Source organism: Thamnophis elegans, chromosome 13, assembly GCF_009769535.1.
Source record: "Thamnophis elegans isolate rThaEle1 chromosome 13, rThaEle1.pri, whole genome shotgun sequence".
Lineage (NCBI taxonomy): Eukaryota > Metazoa > Chordata > Lepidosauria > Squamata > Colubridae > Thamnophis > Thamnophis elegans.
The window spans coordinates 33,169,970-33,185,805 of NC_045553.1; the positions used below are offsets into that span (position 1 = coordinate 33,169,970).

The 15,836-nt window shown below is 38.3% G+C and overlaps 1 protein-coding gene across 1 annotated transcript in view; it reads right to left on the minus strand.

Moving 5' to 3' along the window:
• Nucleotides 1-12,920, minus strand: part of KCNU1 (potassium calcium-activated channel subfamily U member 1) — a 96,917-nt gene extending 83,997 nt beyond the window's left edge. The window contains 6 exon segments of the mRNA XM_032228754.1: nt 228-303; nt 3,098-3,209; nt 3,869-3,959; nt 6,821-6,882; nt 11,250-11,351; nt 12,702-12,920. Coding sequence (XP_032084645.1) covers nt 228-303; nt 3,098-3,209; nt 3,869-3,959; nt 6,821-6,882; nt 11,250-11,351; nt 12,702-12,920 — 662 coding nt within the window.
• Between the last annotated feature and the right edge of the window lie 2,916 nt (nt 12,921-15,836).

Sequence of the window (15,836 nt, forward strand, 5' to 3'; positions counted from 1 at the left end):
TTATTAACCTTCAAGAGATACCCGAATAGGAAGATCTAAAATCAATTTTATTTAGCTAACCTGACCAGGATTATAAACCCACTCTTCAAATTGGGACAAAGGATATCAACATATTTTGAGCTGGAGAGAACTTTGATTTTGTTCTAGCTGACTACTGCACAAAAGCCAGTTGGAAGCAAAAAAGAGAGAGATGACTTTACTAATGACACAAATAAAAATTCTCTTACCCACTAGTGGTGACTTGAAGGAACTGCAAAATTTTGGGAAGTTCTACCAATCTCAATGCTTTTAAGAAGCGTAAACCTATAAAGAGGAGGAAATGAGGAAATAAGTGAAATTGTGTTTTTGGTTTCTGGTGATTGAAATATGGTGACAACATTTAGAAATAATGCATACTTATTTAACTAATTTCTAGGTAGTAGGTAGTATTATTATCATTTTTCAGAGAATTAGAAGCTGAACCCGTTTGATATGGGATGGTTGCCATAAATATATATTTGGTCACATTTAATGTGACATTAAATACAGCACATTACAGAAAATCTGAAGATACTGAATTCCACAAATACTTGCTAAGTGGAATCAAAATAGCTCAGCCATTTTTGGTAGTTTATTAGAAGGGATCCTTCATTCACTGGAAATTCACTTGACCTTAAAGGTAAAGGTGAAGATTCCCCTCACATATAGGTGTTTGTCATTCCCAGATCTAGAGGGTGGTGGTCATCTCCATTTCAAAGCCGAAGAGCCACGTTGTCCTATGACATCTCTGTGGTGCTAGGTTGGCAGAAGCTGGGACAAATAACGGGAGCTCACTCAGTTACACGGCACTAGGGATTTGAACCGCCGAACTGCTTACCTTTCTGATTGACAACCTCAGCATCTTAGCCATTGAGCCTCCATGTCGCCTTCACTTGCCCTTAACAAGCATCTAATTTCTCACATGTTTTAGGGGGGGAAACTATTCATGTTCTCTCTTACTCTCGGGATGTTCTAGAATTTCTTTCTAATTTCTCTTAATACAGTTTTTATTCATGCTTTACACATGGAATTGGGAGAGAATTCTGCTTCTGGTAATATTTGCATTATATCGCTCCTTTATTCGGATTCTCACTATCACCCAGCCTGAAAAAGCTCAATGGAAGAAGATCTAATTGCCCTGGAAATTTAATGAAATGTTTTGTCTATCTGATGGCATAAAAGAAAAGCAATAATGCCCCATTCCAGATATAAGGATATCATCAGGATATTCTTTTGAAAGGAATTTCAAAAGGAAATTATGTTTTCATCGAATTACAAAAGATGCAATAGGAACAATGCAAGATTTTTTCTTAACAGCATTGATTAAAACCTTTCCTAAACAACCACTGATGGAATAGCATTGATAGTGTGGGAAGCCTCCACCCTCTCCTAGAGAATGAAATGTTTTGGGGAATATTAAAAGAAATAGAATCTTATATTTCCCCAAAGGAGAAATGGAGAAACATGTTCTTAGAAGCAGAAAGGCCTCCAGTCTTTCTTAATAGCCTACAGCAGATGCCTGAAATCTTTAGAGCTATTTTGTGTCCATTAAGAAATCCTGGGCCAGCCTATTCACAAACAAAACACCTTTCCCTCCAGGGATGGGATTAAAATTTACATTGTTCCCCCACCCAGATTTTAAGGCTAGGGTGTGATCTTTTAGGATATAATAGGATTAACCACCACCATTAGAATAGCAAAAGACACCAGGCTCACTAGATTGCACAATCCCTGCAGCATTTCAGAAACTGTATAAAAATCCTTGCACTCAAAACGCTAATTTGTCAGCTGTCCCAGAACTCTACACTGTGGTTCTGTTCATCAATAAAATTTCTTTCTTAAGCAGCCTCCATTTTATTCCCAGCTTGGAACTGAACCAGAAGATTTTTTCCCTACAATGATTAGCATGTTCAGTTGCGCCTACTGTAGGTGAGATATTAAACATTTTTGATACCTGCTTTGGATCAAAACATACAATGCTAAATTAGATAAGCTTCTAAAGTTAAGTGTGATGATTAAAGCATTGGACAAGGACCTGAGAAACAGATCCAAGACTCATATCTATAGACATTTTGCAAATATTTAAAGTGGCTCCAGATTGAGTGTCTTTTCAGACATCATTGTCAAAGAAAGTTCAAGGAGCACAGACAGAGACTTGACAGCTGCTGTACATTCCAAGTTTTTGGTTTGTCTCTCTTTGGTTTATCACAACTCACAAAATGGTACAATTGAAATGTCCCAAAAGTCATTTTTAAGAGGCAACTGGATTTTCTTTGTTTTTCCTTGAAGACATTTTGCTTCTCATCCAAGAAGATTCTTTGGTTCTGGAGAGAACTGAAGAAGCTTCTTGAATGAGAAGCAAAGTGTCTTCAAAAAATAAAAAGGAAGTCCAGTGGTCTTTTGAAAAAGCACCTTTGGGAAAACCATGACCTGGTTGACTGAAAATTCCATAGAAATGTACCGTGGGAAGTTATCACCCAGCCCTCTCCCAGAAAAATGAAATATCCTAGGAAATATTGAAAAGGCAGAATATTTCTCTGGATGTGAAAAGAAAGAAACATGTTTTAAAAGACAGAATAGTTGCCTGTAGCTTCCTGCCCATCCCCACTGTTAATGGGCCATTGAGAAGGACAGGCTAGTCGGTTTTACATAATAAATACTTCTCCACTGCAGCTGCAGGGGGAAGGAATGTTGGAACTTTACTCAACTGACCACATGGCATCTGAGAACTCATCCATACCTGGATTCAAAACACAGCCTAGAGAGTAGCCCCTGCATGGCCCCATGGGAGTCTGACAACCAATCAGAATACATTTCTTACACAGGAACAGGAAACAGAGAGGTGGGACTGAACAGGTTATAAAAAGCCTAGCAAGCCCCGCCCTCCGCCCTTCTCTTCTTCTCCACCAACATTGAAGCACGTGATCACCTTTTCTGACCAGGGCTCAAGCCATGTGGTCCTGTCCACCAATAAACCATCTTTCCAAGGAGCCTCCATGTCTCCAGTGTCTTCTTCCCCACTTGGAGCTGAACCCAGAAGGACATTTCTTTCATCATGCATACTGAGGTGTGTACTTACCAAGCCAATTTTTTCCTAGATAGAAGGCTATACAGACTGGAGTTATGGTGAAGAAATCCACAATGGAATTAAGCTCCAACCAGAATGCTAGCTTGTCACTGGCTGCCAAAAACTAAAACATAAAGAAAAGAAAACACAAACAAACAAACACAGCACTGCACATAGTCAGAGATCATGAAACTATTTTCACCCTATCTGGTCTTTTTGCTTCATGATGTGATCAGACTTCAGAAAAGAAGAGGTGATATCAAATGAAAGCTCACAGCCTGAGAGATATAGTTATTGTTCCCCCAGACCTATTTTAAATTTAAAGTAGGAAATTAATAGTTCTATCACTGTAATAATTTGTCGAGTCTTATTTTGTACTTTGTACTTTTGTTTTTCTACATACTTCTCTAAACTAGTACAATTTTGTATTCATTATAAGTCTCCTGATGGTGAGATGGACAGCAAATAAATTTAATAAATATGTAAAATAACTTTGTCAAAAAGTATGCTCATTTTCACAGACAGATTTATTATGGTATGCACTTTTCTACAAATTATTTTAAAAAGTATTCAAACTAGGGGGAAAAAGGAAGAATGTGAAAAGTACAGAATAATTGCATTACTATTCAGTTGGTTTAAGGAAATGAGAAGAAGGCATGTTTGTGTTACAATCCACATTGCGTTGCAAATTTAAACAAATTTCTGAACCATTCCTAGATCTCTCCCTCTTATTTTATTTTGCCCAACACTTTTAAAATATTTTTAATTGCAAATATTTCTTACCCGCAATCCAAAATGCAGAAGAAAAAATACATTAAAGAATAGATCGATCACAATTGTCTGGTCTTCAAAAGTGAGACAAAACTCTTTAACACTGTAGTAAGGGGGAAAATATTGTTTATGATTTATGAGTAATTGTTGTTTATATTAAGTCAGGACTTTCATTAATTTTTTTGAAATCAACCCATAGCAATTCGTTAAAACAATCAGGTTGCATATTCCTCAAAGAAGTTTTAATAATCATTAAGAAAAATCAGAGCAGGAAGAGAATTGGAAATTAGAACTCAATCAAGTGTCTGATTTTGTTTGTAAGAAATCTACATGTCTTCATGAAATTCATTACTGGGAGATCAGTTTGTCTGTGATTGACTCTAAATCCAGATGTGTGCGCTCTATACACAAACACAACCACCCTCCCATTGTGCCTGGCCAGGAATCATTGCCCAGGCAGAGAAGGGAGCTGCTTCTTAATATGGTCATAGCAAAGGAAGGAGCCAGAGACTACACAAAAGGAGTTACATATGTGCCCACATCTGAGACTAGGAAGATAAAAAAAAGTGAAGAGCAGCAAAAATGATTAGACAGCTAGAAGCTAAAACATACAATGAAAATAGCAGGAACTGGTTATGTCTAGTCTCGAAAAGGGAAGGATTAAAGGTGACATGATAACAGTTCTCCAATTTGAGGGGCTGACTCAAAGAAGAGAGGGACAATCTATTCTCCAAAGCACCTGAAGGCAGGACAAGAAGGAATGGATAATGTTTGATGGAAATTCATAAAGGTTATACAATAATGTCATAAAAGGCATGTCATCATTTGCCTCTCTTTTCTTTTCTATGCATTCCATTGGAAATACAGATTATGCTTCTCTCTCTCTCACCCTCCCTCTCTCTTTCTCTCTCTCTCTCTCTCTCTCTCTCTCTCTCGCACACCCACACCCACACCAAACATGTTGGCTTTTTTTTTACAAGAGAGTATTCCAATGTAAAGCATTTCATATCAACATGACTTAACTGAATGATCCAAAAGCTGGCAGCATATGAGCCAAGCCATATTCACACTGTATGCTGCAGAATATCAACAAGTAGAATTTCAAATTTTATTTGACATTTTTGACAGTTTCCACATTTTGTGTTGTTGACAAATGAGGAATGACAGAATGAAATTGCCAATACTGGTTTGATTTCCATTTTGCAAAATGATGATGCTGTTTTTTTTCCCCCCAATCAACTAATGGAAAAAGAAATCTCTTGTTTGAAAAAATGTGGCTTATATCTTTCAAAAGTGAAAGATGTTCCAGCTGTAAGTATCAAAAAGATATGGTAGTTGTTTTCATTGCATGGTGTACTCCAGAAGCTCATGTGTATACACATCCTGAATTTAGGATACTGACCAGTTAAATGCACAACTTTAGCAGAATATGAATATTTTAATTTAATGCAAAAGTACTAGTCTAAAAAGAGAAATAGAGGTAGTCATCAATTTACAACAGTTTTAGTAACCAAAGTTACAATGTCACTGAAAAAAGTGACTTATGACTGTATTTCACAGTTATGATCTTTGTAGCATTCCCATGATCATGTGATCAAAATTCAGATGCTTGACAATTGGTTCATATTTATGACCATTGCTAGGTCCCAAGGTCATGTGATCACCTTTTGCAACCTTCTGACAAGCAAAGTCAACGAGGAAGCCAGATTTACTTAACAACCAGGTTACTAACTTACCAACTACAGTTATTCCCTTAACAATGCAGGCAAGAAAGGTTGTAAAGTGAGTCAAAATTCACTTAACAAAAATTTTGGGCTCATTTGTGGTCATAAATTGAGGATTACCTATCATTGCTATTTAGATAGTGATAGTAGAGACAAATAAATTAGAGACAGGCAGTCAGAGAGACTTAAAACAGATCCTACAGCTATTCTTAGGGATATGAAAGAATAACATCACAGATGCTTCTGATGACGAATCTGCATTCTTTCTTTCCAATTGAACCAAAATGGGATAAATACAAGCAAGGAATAAAATCTGCCTCTCTCAGCATTAAAATTTAAAATCTTTTCCTTTGTTTTAAAACAAAGCATTCCAGATATTTGTAATAGCATGGGGCTCTCCTTGAATGCTTTGCTCCTTTTGCAATGCTTTCTGGAATGACTGCATGTCTATACACTACTGTATGTCAAACAACCATCGTAGTAAGTGCTGCAAAGCAGCTACAGAACCTCTGCTGAAACCTTGCTGCTTTGAGTGTGCAGGGCATTACTGCATACTCAATGACAAAAAGAAATGAGTCCCTGATCCTCCATTGTCCTTAAACATACAACAGCTTTTAGATCCAGACCTCAAGATATACCAGTCTGGTATAGTGGTTAAGGCATCAGGCTAGAAACCAGAGGACTGTGAGTTCTAGTCCCACCATAGGCACAAAGCCAACTGGGTGACTTGGGCTAAATGTAGTCCTTCTCTCTCAACCCTAAAAGGCAGACAAGGGCAAACCGCTTCTGAAAATTCTTGCCAAGAAAACTGCAGAGAATTTATCGTTATCTACAGCAGATGGCAGTATCTGTCCAAGTTAAGCAGGAATAAGTTCTGATTCATACTTTTATGGGAAACCATAAAATTTCACGGCTGTGGGCGAGATTGGAAATTAACCACACACAAATATAGCACACAATACCCTAGGAGGAGGCAACAGCAAATCAATTTTATATTCTTACAAGAAAATATGCACATGAAATAGCTAGGGGTTGAACTCAATTTAATTTATTACATGGTAAGTTTAATGTATTTCTTTCCATTGATTTAATGACTTTTTTTAACCAAAGGAAAGAAGGAAGGAGAGAGAGATTTTTTTTTTTAAAAGCAACTATATTTTGATAAAAATTAACAGACATGTGAAATATGTTTTTTTTAAGAAATACATGTACATAGGTTAAATTACAAGGTTCTAATTACCTGTAACAGTTGATGAAGTAAAGGATGAGTGACCCAATACTAAATAGGAACACCAGTATTACCTAAAACAGAAACCTACATATAATTAATTCACTCTTTATTTGCCAATCTAATTCAAAACCAGAGGTATCTAGGGTTTCTAGTTTTTCTAAGGGCATATTTATCATTTAAAAGAGCCTTGGTGGTGCAGTGGTTAGAATGCAGAACTGCAGGCTGCTACTTCTGACTGCCAGCTGCCAGTAGTTTGGCAATTCGATTCTCACTAGCCCAAGGTTGACTCAACCTTCCATCCTTCCAAGGTCAGTAAAATGAGGACCCGGATTGTTGGGGCAATATGCTGATTTTGTAAACGGCTTAGAGTGGGTAATAAAGCACTTTGAAGATGTACATAAGTCTAAGAGAGCCAAGGTGGCGCAGTGGTTAGAGTGCAGTACTGCAGGCCACTTCAGCTGACTGCTATCTGCAGTTCGGCGGTTTAAATCTTACCGGCTCAAAGTTGACTCAGCCTTCCATCCTTCTGAGGTGGGTGAAATGAGGACCCAGACTGTGGGGGCAATATGCTGACTCTGTAAACAGCTTAGAGAGGGCTGAAAGCCTTATGAAGCGGTATATAAGTCTAACTGCTATTGCTATTGCTAAGTGCTATTGCTATTGGCTGTCACAGTGGATCTTACACTCAAGAACTACTGGATGGTGTAAGAATAAAAATATATTTGATATTCTCCATTATCACTTCAGTGTAATATATATATATAAAATATAAACCAGTGATTATCTCCAGTTTGTTATAACAATTTGGCCACTCTTAAACTTTTTATTTAAATAATGCAAGCATTAAGCTCTCTTTCACAGCCCTAGGAAGGAGGCCATGACAAACCACCCCTGGAAAATCTTGTCAGTGAGGAATCTTTGGTGCTTTTGAACTTGGTTGTTTTCTTGCAGACATTTCATTACCCAACCTAGGTAATATAACATCATTAGTACTGATGATGTTATCTAGCTTGGATAATGAAACTTCTGCAAGAAACAACTAAGCTCAAAGATCACCAAGGATTTCTCATTTTCAAACCTGAGCTACAGATATTCTTTTCTGTGGAAATCTTGGCAAGAATTTGTCCAAGAGCTGTCCAGGAATGAAAACACTGATCTTAAGGAAGGAAAGCTACATTTGGAATGGCCAGAGGAAAACATATAGGAACTGATTAACAGATTAACAGATTAACAGATAGCTTGACCCCCTCCTCTCTATGGCAGCCCCTCAAATATTGGAACACTGCTATCATGTCCTACCTGGTCCTTCTCTTCTCTAAATTAGCCCTCCCTAGTTCCTATAACTGTTTTTCATATGTTTTAATCTCCAGTCCTCTAATCATCCTGGTTACTCTTCTCTGCACTTTTTCTAGAGTCTCAACATCTTTTTATAGTGTGGTGAACAAAACTCTAGGTGTGGTCTTCCTAGGGCTTTATAGAGTGATATTAGTACCTCACTTAATCTTGATTATATCCCTCTATTAATGCAATTTAGGATTGCATTGGCTTTTTTAGCTGCCGCTGCACACTGCTGCTCATATTTAGCTGGTTGTCCACTAAGACTCCAAGATCCCTCTCACAGTCACTGCTATTAAGCCTGGTTTCACCCAGTTTATATGTGTACTTTTGGTTTTTCTTACCTAAGTGTAGGACTTTACTTTTCTCTGCATTGAATTTCATTTTGTTAGATAGGGCCCAGTGTTCATGTCTATCAAGATCTATCTGCATCTTGAGCCAGGGTGTTAGCTATTCCTGCCAGTTTAGTATCATCTGCAAATGTGGTAAGTTCCTTTTCTATTCCCTCATCTGAGTCATTTATGAAGATATTGAAGAGTATTGGGCCTAAGACGGAACTTTGTGGTACTCTACTGCTTCTTCTCTCCATGTAGACTTAGCCCCATTAAGGACTACTCATTCGTGGCATGACAAAACTGCGCTCCACTAAAGCGCGCCCGATTAAACCGCATCGCTGACGTCATCAGCAGGGCGACAACAGCGACCGCGGAGAAAAAAGGGCGCTTTAAATAGCGCTTTGAAAGCAAGCCGATTCAAGTTAAGGTAAGGGTTAGGTTTAGGGTTAGGTTAAGGGTTAGGATTAGGTTTAGGGTTAGTTTAAGGGTTAGGTTTAGGTTTAGGTTTAGGTTTAGGTTTAGGGTTAGGTTTAGGGGGGTTAGGTTTAGGTTTAGGGGTTAATTTTAGCTTTAGCGTTTACAGCGTGCTTTTTTCGTTGCGCTGTGATGACGTCAGCTACGCGGTTTCGTCGAGCGTGCTTTAGTCGAACGCGGTTTTGTGGTGGAACCCTACTCATTGAGTACAGTTTGTCAGCCAGTTGGAAATCCATCTGGTGGTGAAGCTATTTGTCCCACTTTTTTCTAGCTTACCAAGAAGTAGGTTATGGTCTATATTGTTGAATGCCTTGCCGAAGTCTAAGTATATTATGTCTACAATATTTTGCTGGTCTAATTTAGTTCTAATTTAGTCACTATGTTGAAGAATGAAATAAGTTTTTTATGTGCATGTATACTTACAATGATATATAAGAGAATAAAAAATAATAAAAAATTGGGAAAAAAAGAATGAAGTAAGATTTGTTTGGCATGATGTGTTTTTAACAAACCCATGCTGGGCTGCTAGTTATTACTTTACTCATTTCTAGGTGTTGGCAGATCTGGTTTTTTAATTGAATCTCCTATCACCAACCCTCACCTTTTTTTTCTAGGGAGATTTGGAGTGTTTTTCTATCTATCACAGAAGCATTTGTTAATTCATCTTTTCTATGTGCATGTTTTCTTCTAGTGAGAGTCCATTAAATCGATTGCTTAGCACCAGTGGGGCTCCATCAGAGTGGGTTGGGTTGGACAGGGGTTTTGTAGTAGGTTTGTGTTGTTTTTTTTCTATGAATGACATGTTTCCATCTATCTTTTTCCTCTAAGGCAGTGTTTCCCAACCTTGGCAACTTGAAGATGTCCAGACTTCAACTCCCAGAATTCCCCAGCCAGCATTCGCATTCGCTGGCTGGGGAATTCTGGGAGTTGAAGTCCGGACATCTTCAAGTTGCCAAGGTTGGGAAACACTGCTCTAAGGGGTCAACTCTTTCAGAAGTTGTTTGGTCATTATTATGTTCGATTTGGGCATATTCTTTTTGCAAGGTTTGTAGTTTCTCATTTTGTAGGTCCAGTTTCAGAGTGGTTAGCATTTCCTCTAGACCCTTTACTTTTTCTTCTAGTAACTTGATTAATTTACATTTGGTACATACGTAGTTTGGGTATTCTATGGGTATAAGAATATACATGGAGCATGTTCTGTAGATCACAGTATTATCAGTTTCTTCTTCCATGAGTGGATTTTTAAAAAAAAAAATGAGAGGGAAAGTGTAGAGGGTTTTACCACAGATAACTGAGATAAACATGTTTGAAGATGCTTATATAATCAATGTACTTCAATATTAATTGCAGTGAATCAATCAACTAAACTGGCTATCTTTAATCTTTAGTCTTTCAGATATTTCATGTGATTTTTTTTTTCAGAAGGTGATGGCAATTTAAGTCCTGACAATCTTTTCCTTTTCACCTACCAACATTATCACCATTCACCTGCTTAATCAATATTTAAGTCTTTCCTCAAAATTTAACTGTTCCGTTTAATAGTTTATCCTCTTTTTGTATACATCCCTACTGTTAAGTTGATTTAAGAGCAAAGCAAAGTCAAATATGGTTATTTTTTTTTTTGATGGAAATTAAGGTATTGCTAAATTAGGAAATTGGAATATCCTGGGTGAAGGCAAAGACAGATTTTTGTTCTATTTTTTTTTAAAAGTAACAACTCTCTAATATTCATATCCATGAATTTATCCAGAGTTGAATTCAATTCAAATGAGATTTGACATAATATTTCACATGTAATTATAGTAAATACATAGTCACCCTCCCTTTCATTATGTATGTGTTCATTGTTTCACCTATTCTTGATTAAATCCACAATATATAATGATTTAAAATTAATGTAGATTTCCCTGTTGCCTTTTAGCTTTTTTTGCATTTATTTTTGTCAAATAAGGTACTTGAAGCAATAGACCTATTAAACCTGTTTTAGTAACACCAAAGCGGTAATCTTATCAGTCATTTATTTTGTCCATGACACCATTTCATTTTAAGTGGGTTACATGAAATCTTCTCTTGCAGGGTTTGGTACCACTTTTCATCCTGCATTTTTATAAATCTTGGGATACCTTTAGACTTGCTGATGCTTGTCTCCTGTGCATGGTAAATTCTATTTTAGTAACCTAAGCATTGACTCTTGTGCCTAATCATCAAATACTGAAATAATCATGAAATCATTCTGCAGTATAATTAATGAATGTTCACCTACAATATTTTAGCCACCTTTAAAAATAACTCACCAGAATACGGCCTATAGATGTCTGAGCTGAGATCATCATTACCACCCTGTCTTGAAACTTTCCTTTCCATACACTCAGCGAATTCATCTTATTGGTAAACAACTATCAAGATAAAAATAAATGCTAACATTTTACACTGCTTGTCTACATTAAAATAAGGGTATTAATTAATTGCCTTCTGTGTGCCTCTTATATGGTGCAGGGCCAAACATTTATTCTGGAATTGCTGTCAAACATTTCATTTCATTTCATTTCATTTCATTTGTCTTGTTTGCCGCCCACTCCCGGAGGACTCCGGGCGGCTCACAACAGACAAGGGAAAGGGGATAAATAGACAAGACAACACTTTAAAAAAAGGCGCAACATTCAGAATTTCTGTGAGGCTGGGTGTTTCACAAGCCCCCCGGCCTGCTGGAGCAGCCAGGACTTGGTGGCTTTGCGGAAGGCCAGGAGGGTAGTAAGGGTCCGGATCTCCATGGGGAGGTCATTCCAGAGGGCTGGAGCTGCAACAGAGAAGGTTCTCTCCCGGGGAGTCGCCAGCCGACATTGGCTGGCAGATGGAATCCGGAGGAGACCTAACCTGTGAGATCTTATCGGTCTGAGGGAGGTAATCGGCAGGAGGCTCTCAGGTATCCTAAACAGATTTATTTAGTTATTTGGCTACTGCACAACCAAAATTCAATCTCAATACTACTTCTTTTAATTGGTTATTTTAGGATTACATCAGAATATCAGAATTAGAAGGGACCTTGGAGGTCTCCTAGTCCAAACACCTGCTCAGGCAGGAAATCCTATACCAGAGGTCTTCAAACTTGGCAATTTTCAGACTTGTGGACTTCAACTCCCAGAATTCTCCAGCCAGCAGAGCAATTAAGTTGCCAAGTTTTGGGACCCCTCCCCTATACCATTTCAGACAAATGATTGTCCAATCTCTTCATAAAAACTTCCAGTGAATTATGAACCATGAAGTATAACATCTGGAAAGGAAGGGATGGAAAGCCCCTTAAAAAGCACCCTCAACTGAAATGCCAATCTCTTATTAGGGTGTTATAGTAGAAAACAAAATCAGAAACCTATTTGCCAAAAAAATAGTAAGTGTTACCAGGAAATATCCTGATCTATCATTTTATAGATTAAATCCTACTTCTTCCTAAATATGATGAAATTCAAATGGTGGTAGGGTTTGTTTTCTTCAGGAGATGGAAAGGGGGGGGGGGGGGGTCCATAGGTAATTAGGGAATACTGTAAATAAGCAATGGATATCAAATGAATACACCAATAATAAGCAATCAACACACTGGTTCTACATCAGAATTCTCAGAAAAGCCCAAGATATTCCACTCCCTTTACATGTAACTCTCTATCTGATTTAACTTCATGAATAAGGTGTGCAGTATTCAGATAATCCTAATAGTTCCCAGCCACATTTTCTTTTTATGACTTATAGAGCACACTTACCTGAAAGTGAATGGAATATTTCAAGGACCACTTATGTAATAGCGATTGGATTACTCTCACCATCAAGATCATAATGATACCTCCCACAAAAATAAAGAGACAAGATGTGATAAAGGCCAGCTGGACATAATCAGAACAGTGGCTTCTAAATTCTTTAGACCAGTCCTCGGTGAACTGAGAAGTACTTAGGTCTTCTGGTGGCTTGCCGGCCATTTTCTCCACTTCCTTTTTGTTCCTTTGGGGAATTCTAAGAAATTCTATTCCTTTGCAGAATCTTTATGATGTCACTTCCACTAAGCAAACAATGTCTGTCTGTCTGTGTGTGAGAGAGAGGTGGGGGAGGGAGAGAGAAACCTTATAAATCAGTGTTTCTCAACCTTGGTGACTTTAGGTCCTGTGGACTTCAACTCCCAGAATTCCCCAGCCAGCTATGCTGGCTGGGGAATTCTGGGAGTTGACCTCCACAGGACTTAAAGTCACCAAGGTTGAGAAACACTGTTATAGATCCACAAATGATGGGTCCTTGGTGCTCTCTGAACTTGGCTGTTTTCTTGAAGACAGTGCTAGACTGATGTTACCTAGTTGGCTAATGAAATGTCTGCAAGAAAACAACCAAGCTCAGAGAACATCAAGGGCTCCTCATTTCAACCCCGAGCTAAAAATATTCTTATCTATTAGACCCTTTATTAGAAGTATCATGCAGAAACCACAGGCTTGAATAGAAAATTAGTTTCCCTTCAGATGTTTTGTACAATATGTCACTATTCCTTTCTAATTGACAAACAGACCAAGGCTGCTTCCCTTTATATTCATCATTTACATAATTTATATCCAAGGATTATACCCAGGGATCACTTCATGAGAATTCATGGATGATAACGAAGCAATGGACGGAAACGAATCAAGGAGAGAACCAACTTAGAACGAAGGAGAAGTTTCCGGACAGTGAGAACAATAAACCAATTTAATGATTTGCCTCCAGAAGCTGTGGGTGCTCCAACACTAGAAATTTTTATGAAGAGATTGGGCAGCCACTTGTTTGAAATGGTATAGGGTTTCCTGCTTGAGCAAGGCTTGGATTAGAAGACTGTTGTGACTCAGCAGACGTCTTCTGTGAGTCTTTTCAGGATGCAAAATTAACACTGCAGCTGGGGCTCGTTACGGGCGTTTTCTGGGGATAAAAGGATGGATGGTGCCACGCCCTGGTTGCAGGAGTCAACGTTCCTTGGTTCGTTCAACATTGATTGATCATTGGTCGTAGTTTATGTAAGATACACTTGGAGAAGTGCTTTGATTTCTGTAACCCTGATTCGTAGAGACTTTGGAAGAAGTGCTTTGCTTTCGTTTTGTTCAACTTGTGTTGCCGTAAGAAAGATTTGTTTTTCATTCCGTTATCTTCAGGCAGAGGCTGTAATTGGGTTTATTTTGGGTTCGCAGCCAGTCTGAGCCGAGAACTGATAAAGAGAGTTCCTTTTAAGTTGTTTGCCTGTCGTCTGTTTAACGAGCGGAGAAGTGGGGACAAAACAGAAGACCTATCATTGTCCCTTCTAACTATTATTCTATTATAAACATAGAGGTTTTTCCTCATACCTGGCACTTCTTGGAACCTTAATATGTTTTTTACTTTTCCACAGCTCCATTAATGTTTTTAGAAATACAGTGTGGGAAGTTATCATCCAGTCCTCTCCCAGAAAAATGAAATATCCTAGGAAATATTGAAAAGGCAGAATATTTCTCTGGATATGAAAAGAAAGAAACATGTTTTAAAAGACAGAATAGCTGCCTGTAGCTTCCTGCCCATCCCCACTGTTAATGGGCCATTAAGAAGGCCATGCTAGTCCACTTTTACATAATAAAGAATTCTCCACTTCAGCTGCAGGGGGAAGGGATTAAGGAATTTTACCAAACTGACCACATGGCATCTGAGAACTCAACCAAATCTGGATTCAAAACAAAGACTAGAGAGTAGCCCCTGCATGGCCCCATGGGAGTCTGACAACCAATCAGAATACATTTCTTACACAGGAACAGGAAACAGAGAGGTGGGACTGAACAGGTTATAAAAAGCCTAGCAAGCCCCTCCCTCAGCCCTTCTCTTCTTCTCCACCAACATTGAAGCATGTGATCACCTTTTCTGTCCAGGGCTCAAGCCATGTGGCCCTGTCCAACAATAAACCATCTTTCCAAGCAGCCTCCATGTCTCCAGTGTCTTTTTCCCCACTTGGAGCTGAACCCAGAAGGACATTTCTTTCATCAACAGAAAGAATTAATGGATCATAGGTCACACACACTTTGGCTTGAAGGCAGAAGGAAAGGACTTCTCCAACCACCAGAAGGAAAAAGAAAAAAAAATCCAAGTATTACATTCTACAAATTGCTAAATAAAGCACAACAGCCCAATTTTCTCTAATCAAGCCTTGAAGTCCCCCTTGCAGCTGCTGGGATCAGATGTGCTTCTGAGCTCAACCGACTTACACCCTACTGAAATGTAATCTCATCCAACCCTTTAGGATTCCTGAAAAGACTTTTTTAAATCTTTTATGTAGCTGATGAAAGAATAATATTGCAATCAGGTTCCTCTTCATGCAATCAGAGCAGCTGAGAGGGAGAGTGATGATTTTATCTGAAAAGAGGACACATGCTTAGGCAAACTAAGTAGGAAAACAACAGCTCGCTTACTGGCATGGGAGGTGGCAAACACATAAGACAATTCAGTGGACTTCAAATGCAGTGATTAGTTGATGCTCTTTCTTCTTTCTTTCTAAAAGCCAGAGGAGCCCATTTGCAGACAGAGCATCTGGATGCAGACAGAAAGACAATGGCATAATGTGCCAATAGCAGCCATTTTGCAACTCTGAGAAAATGATTCTTCTTATTCAACTGAAGGGCATATGTGGAGTCATTCTGACTAATGGCATAATTATAATCATCTCTCCTTTATAGATATCTTAATACATCAACTAGCATCTGTTAAAATGTTCCAGCATTTTGCCTATCTGTTCAACGCAGAGAGGGGGGGCCTTATTGTAAAAGTTATGATTCATGTTGTGAAGGTATTATTCTTGATAATTCAAAACTTACTTTCCCAAAAGGTGAAGGTAAATCAGACCCCCCCCCCCCATTTTAATA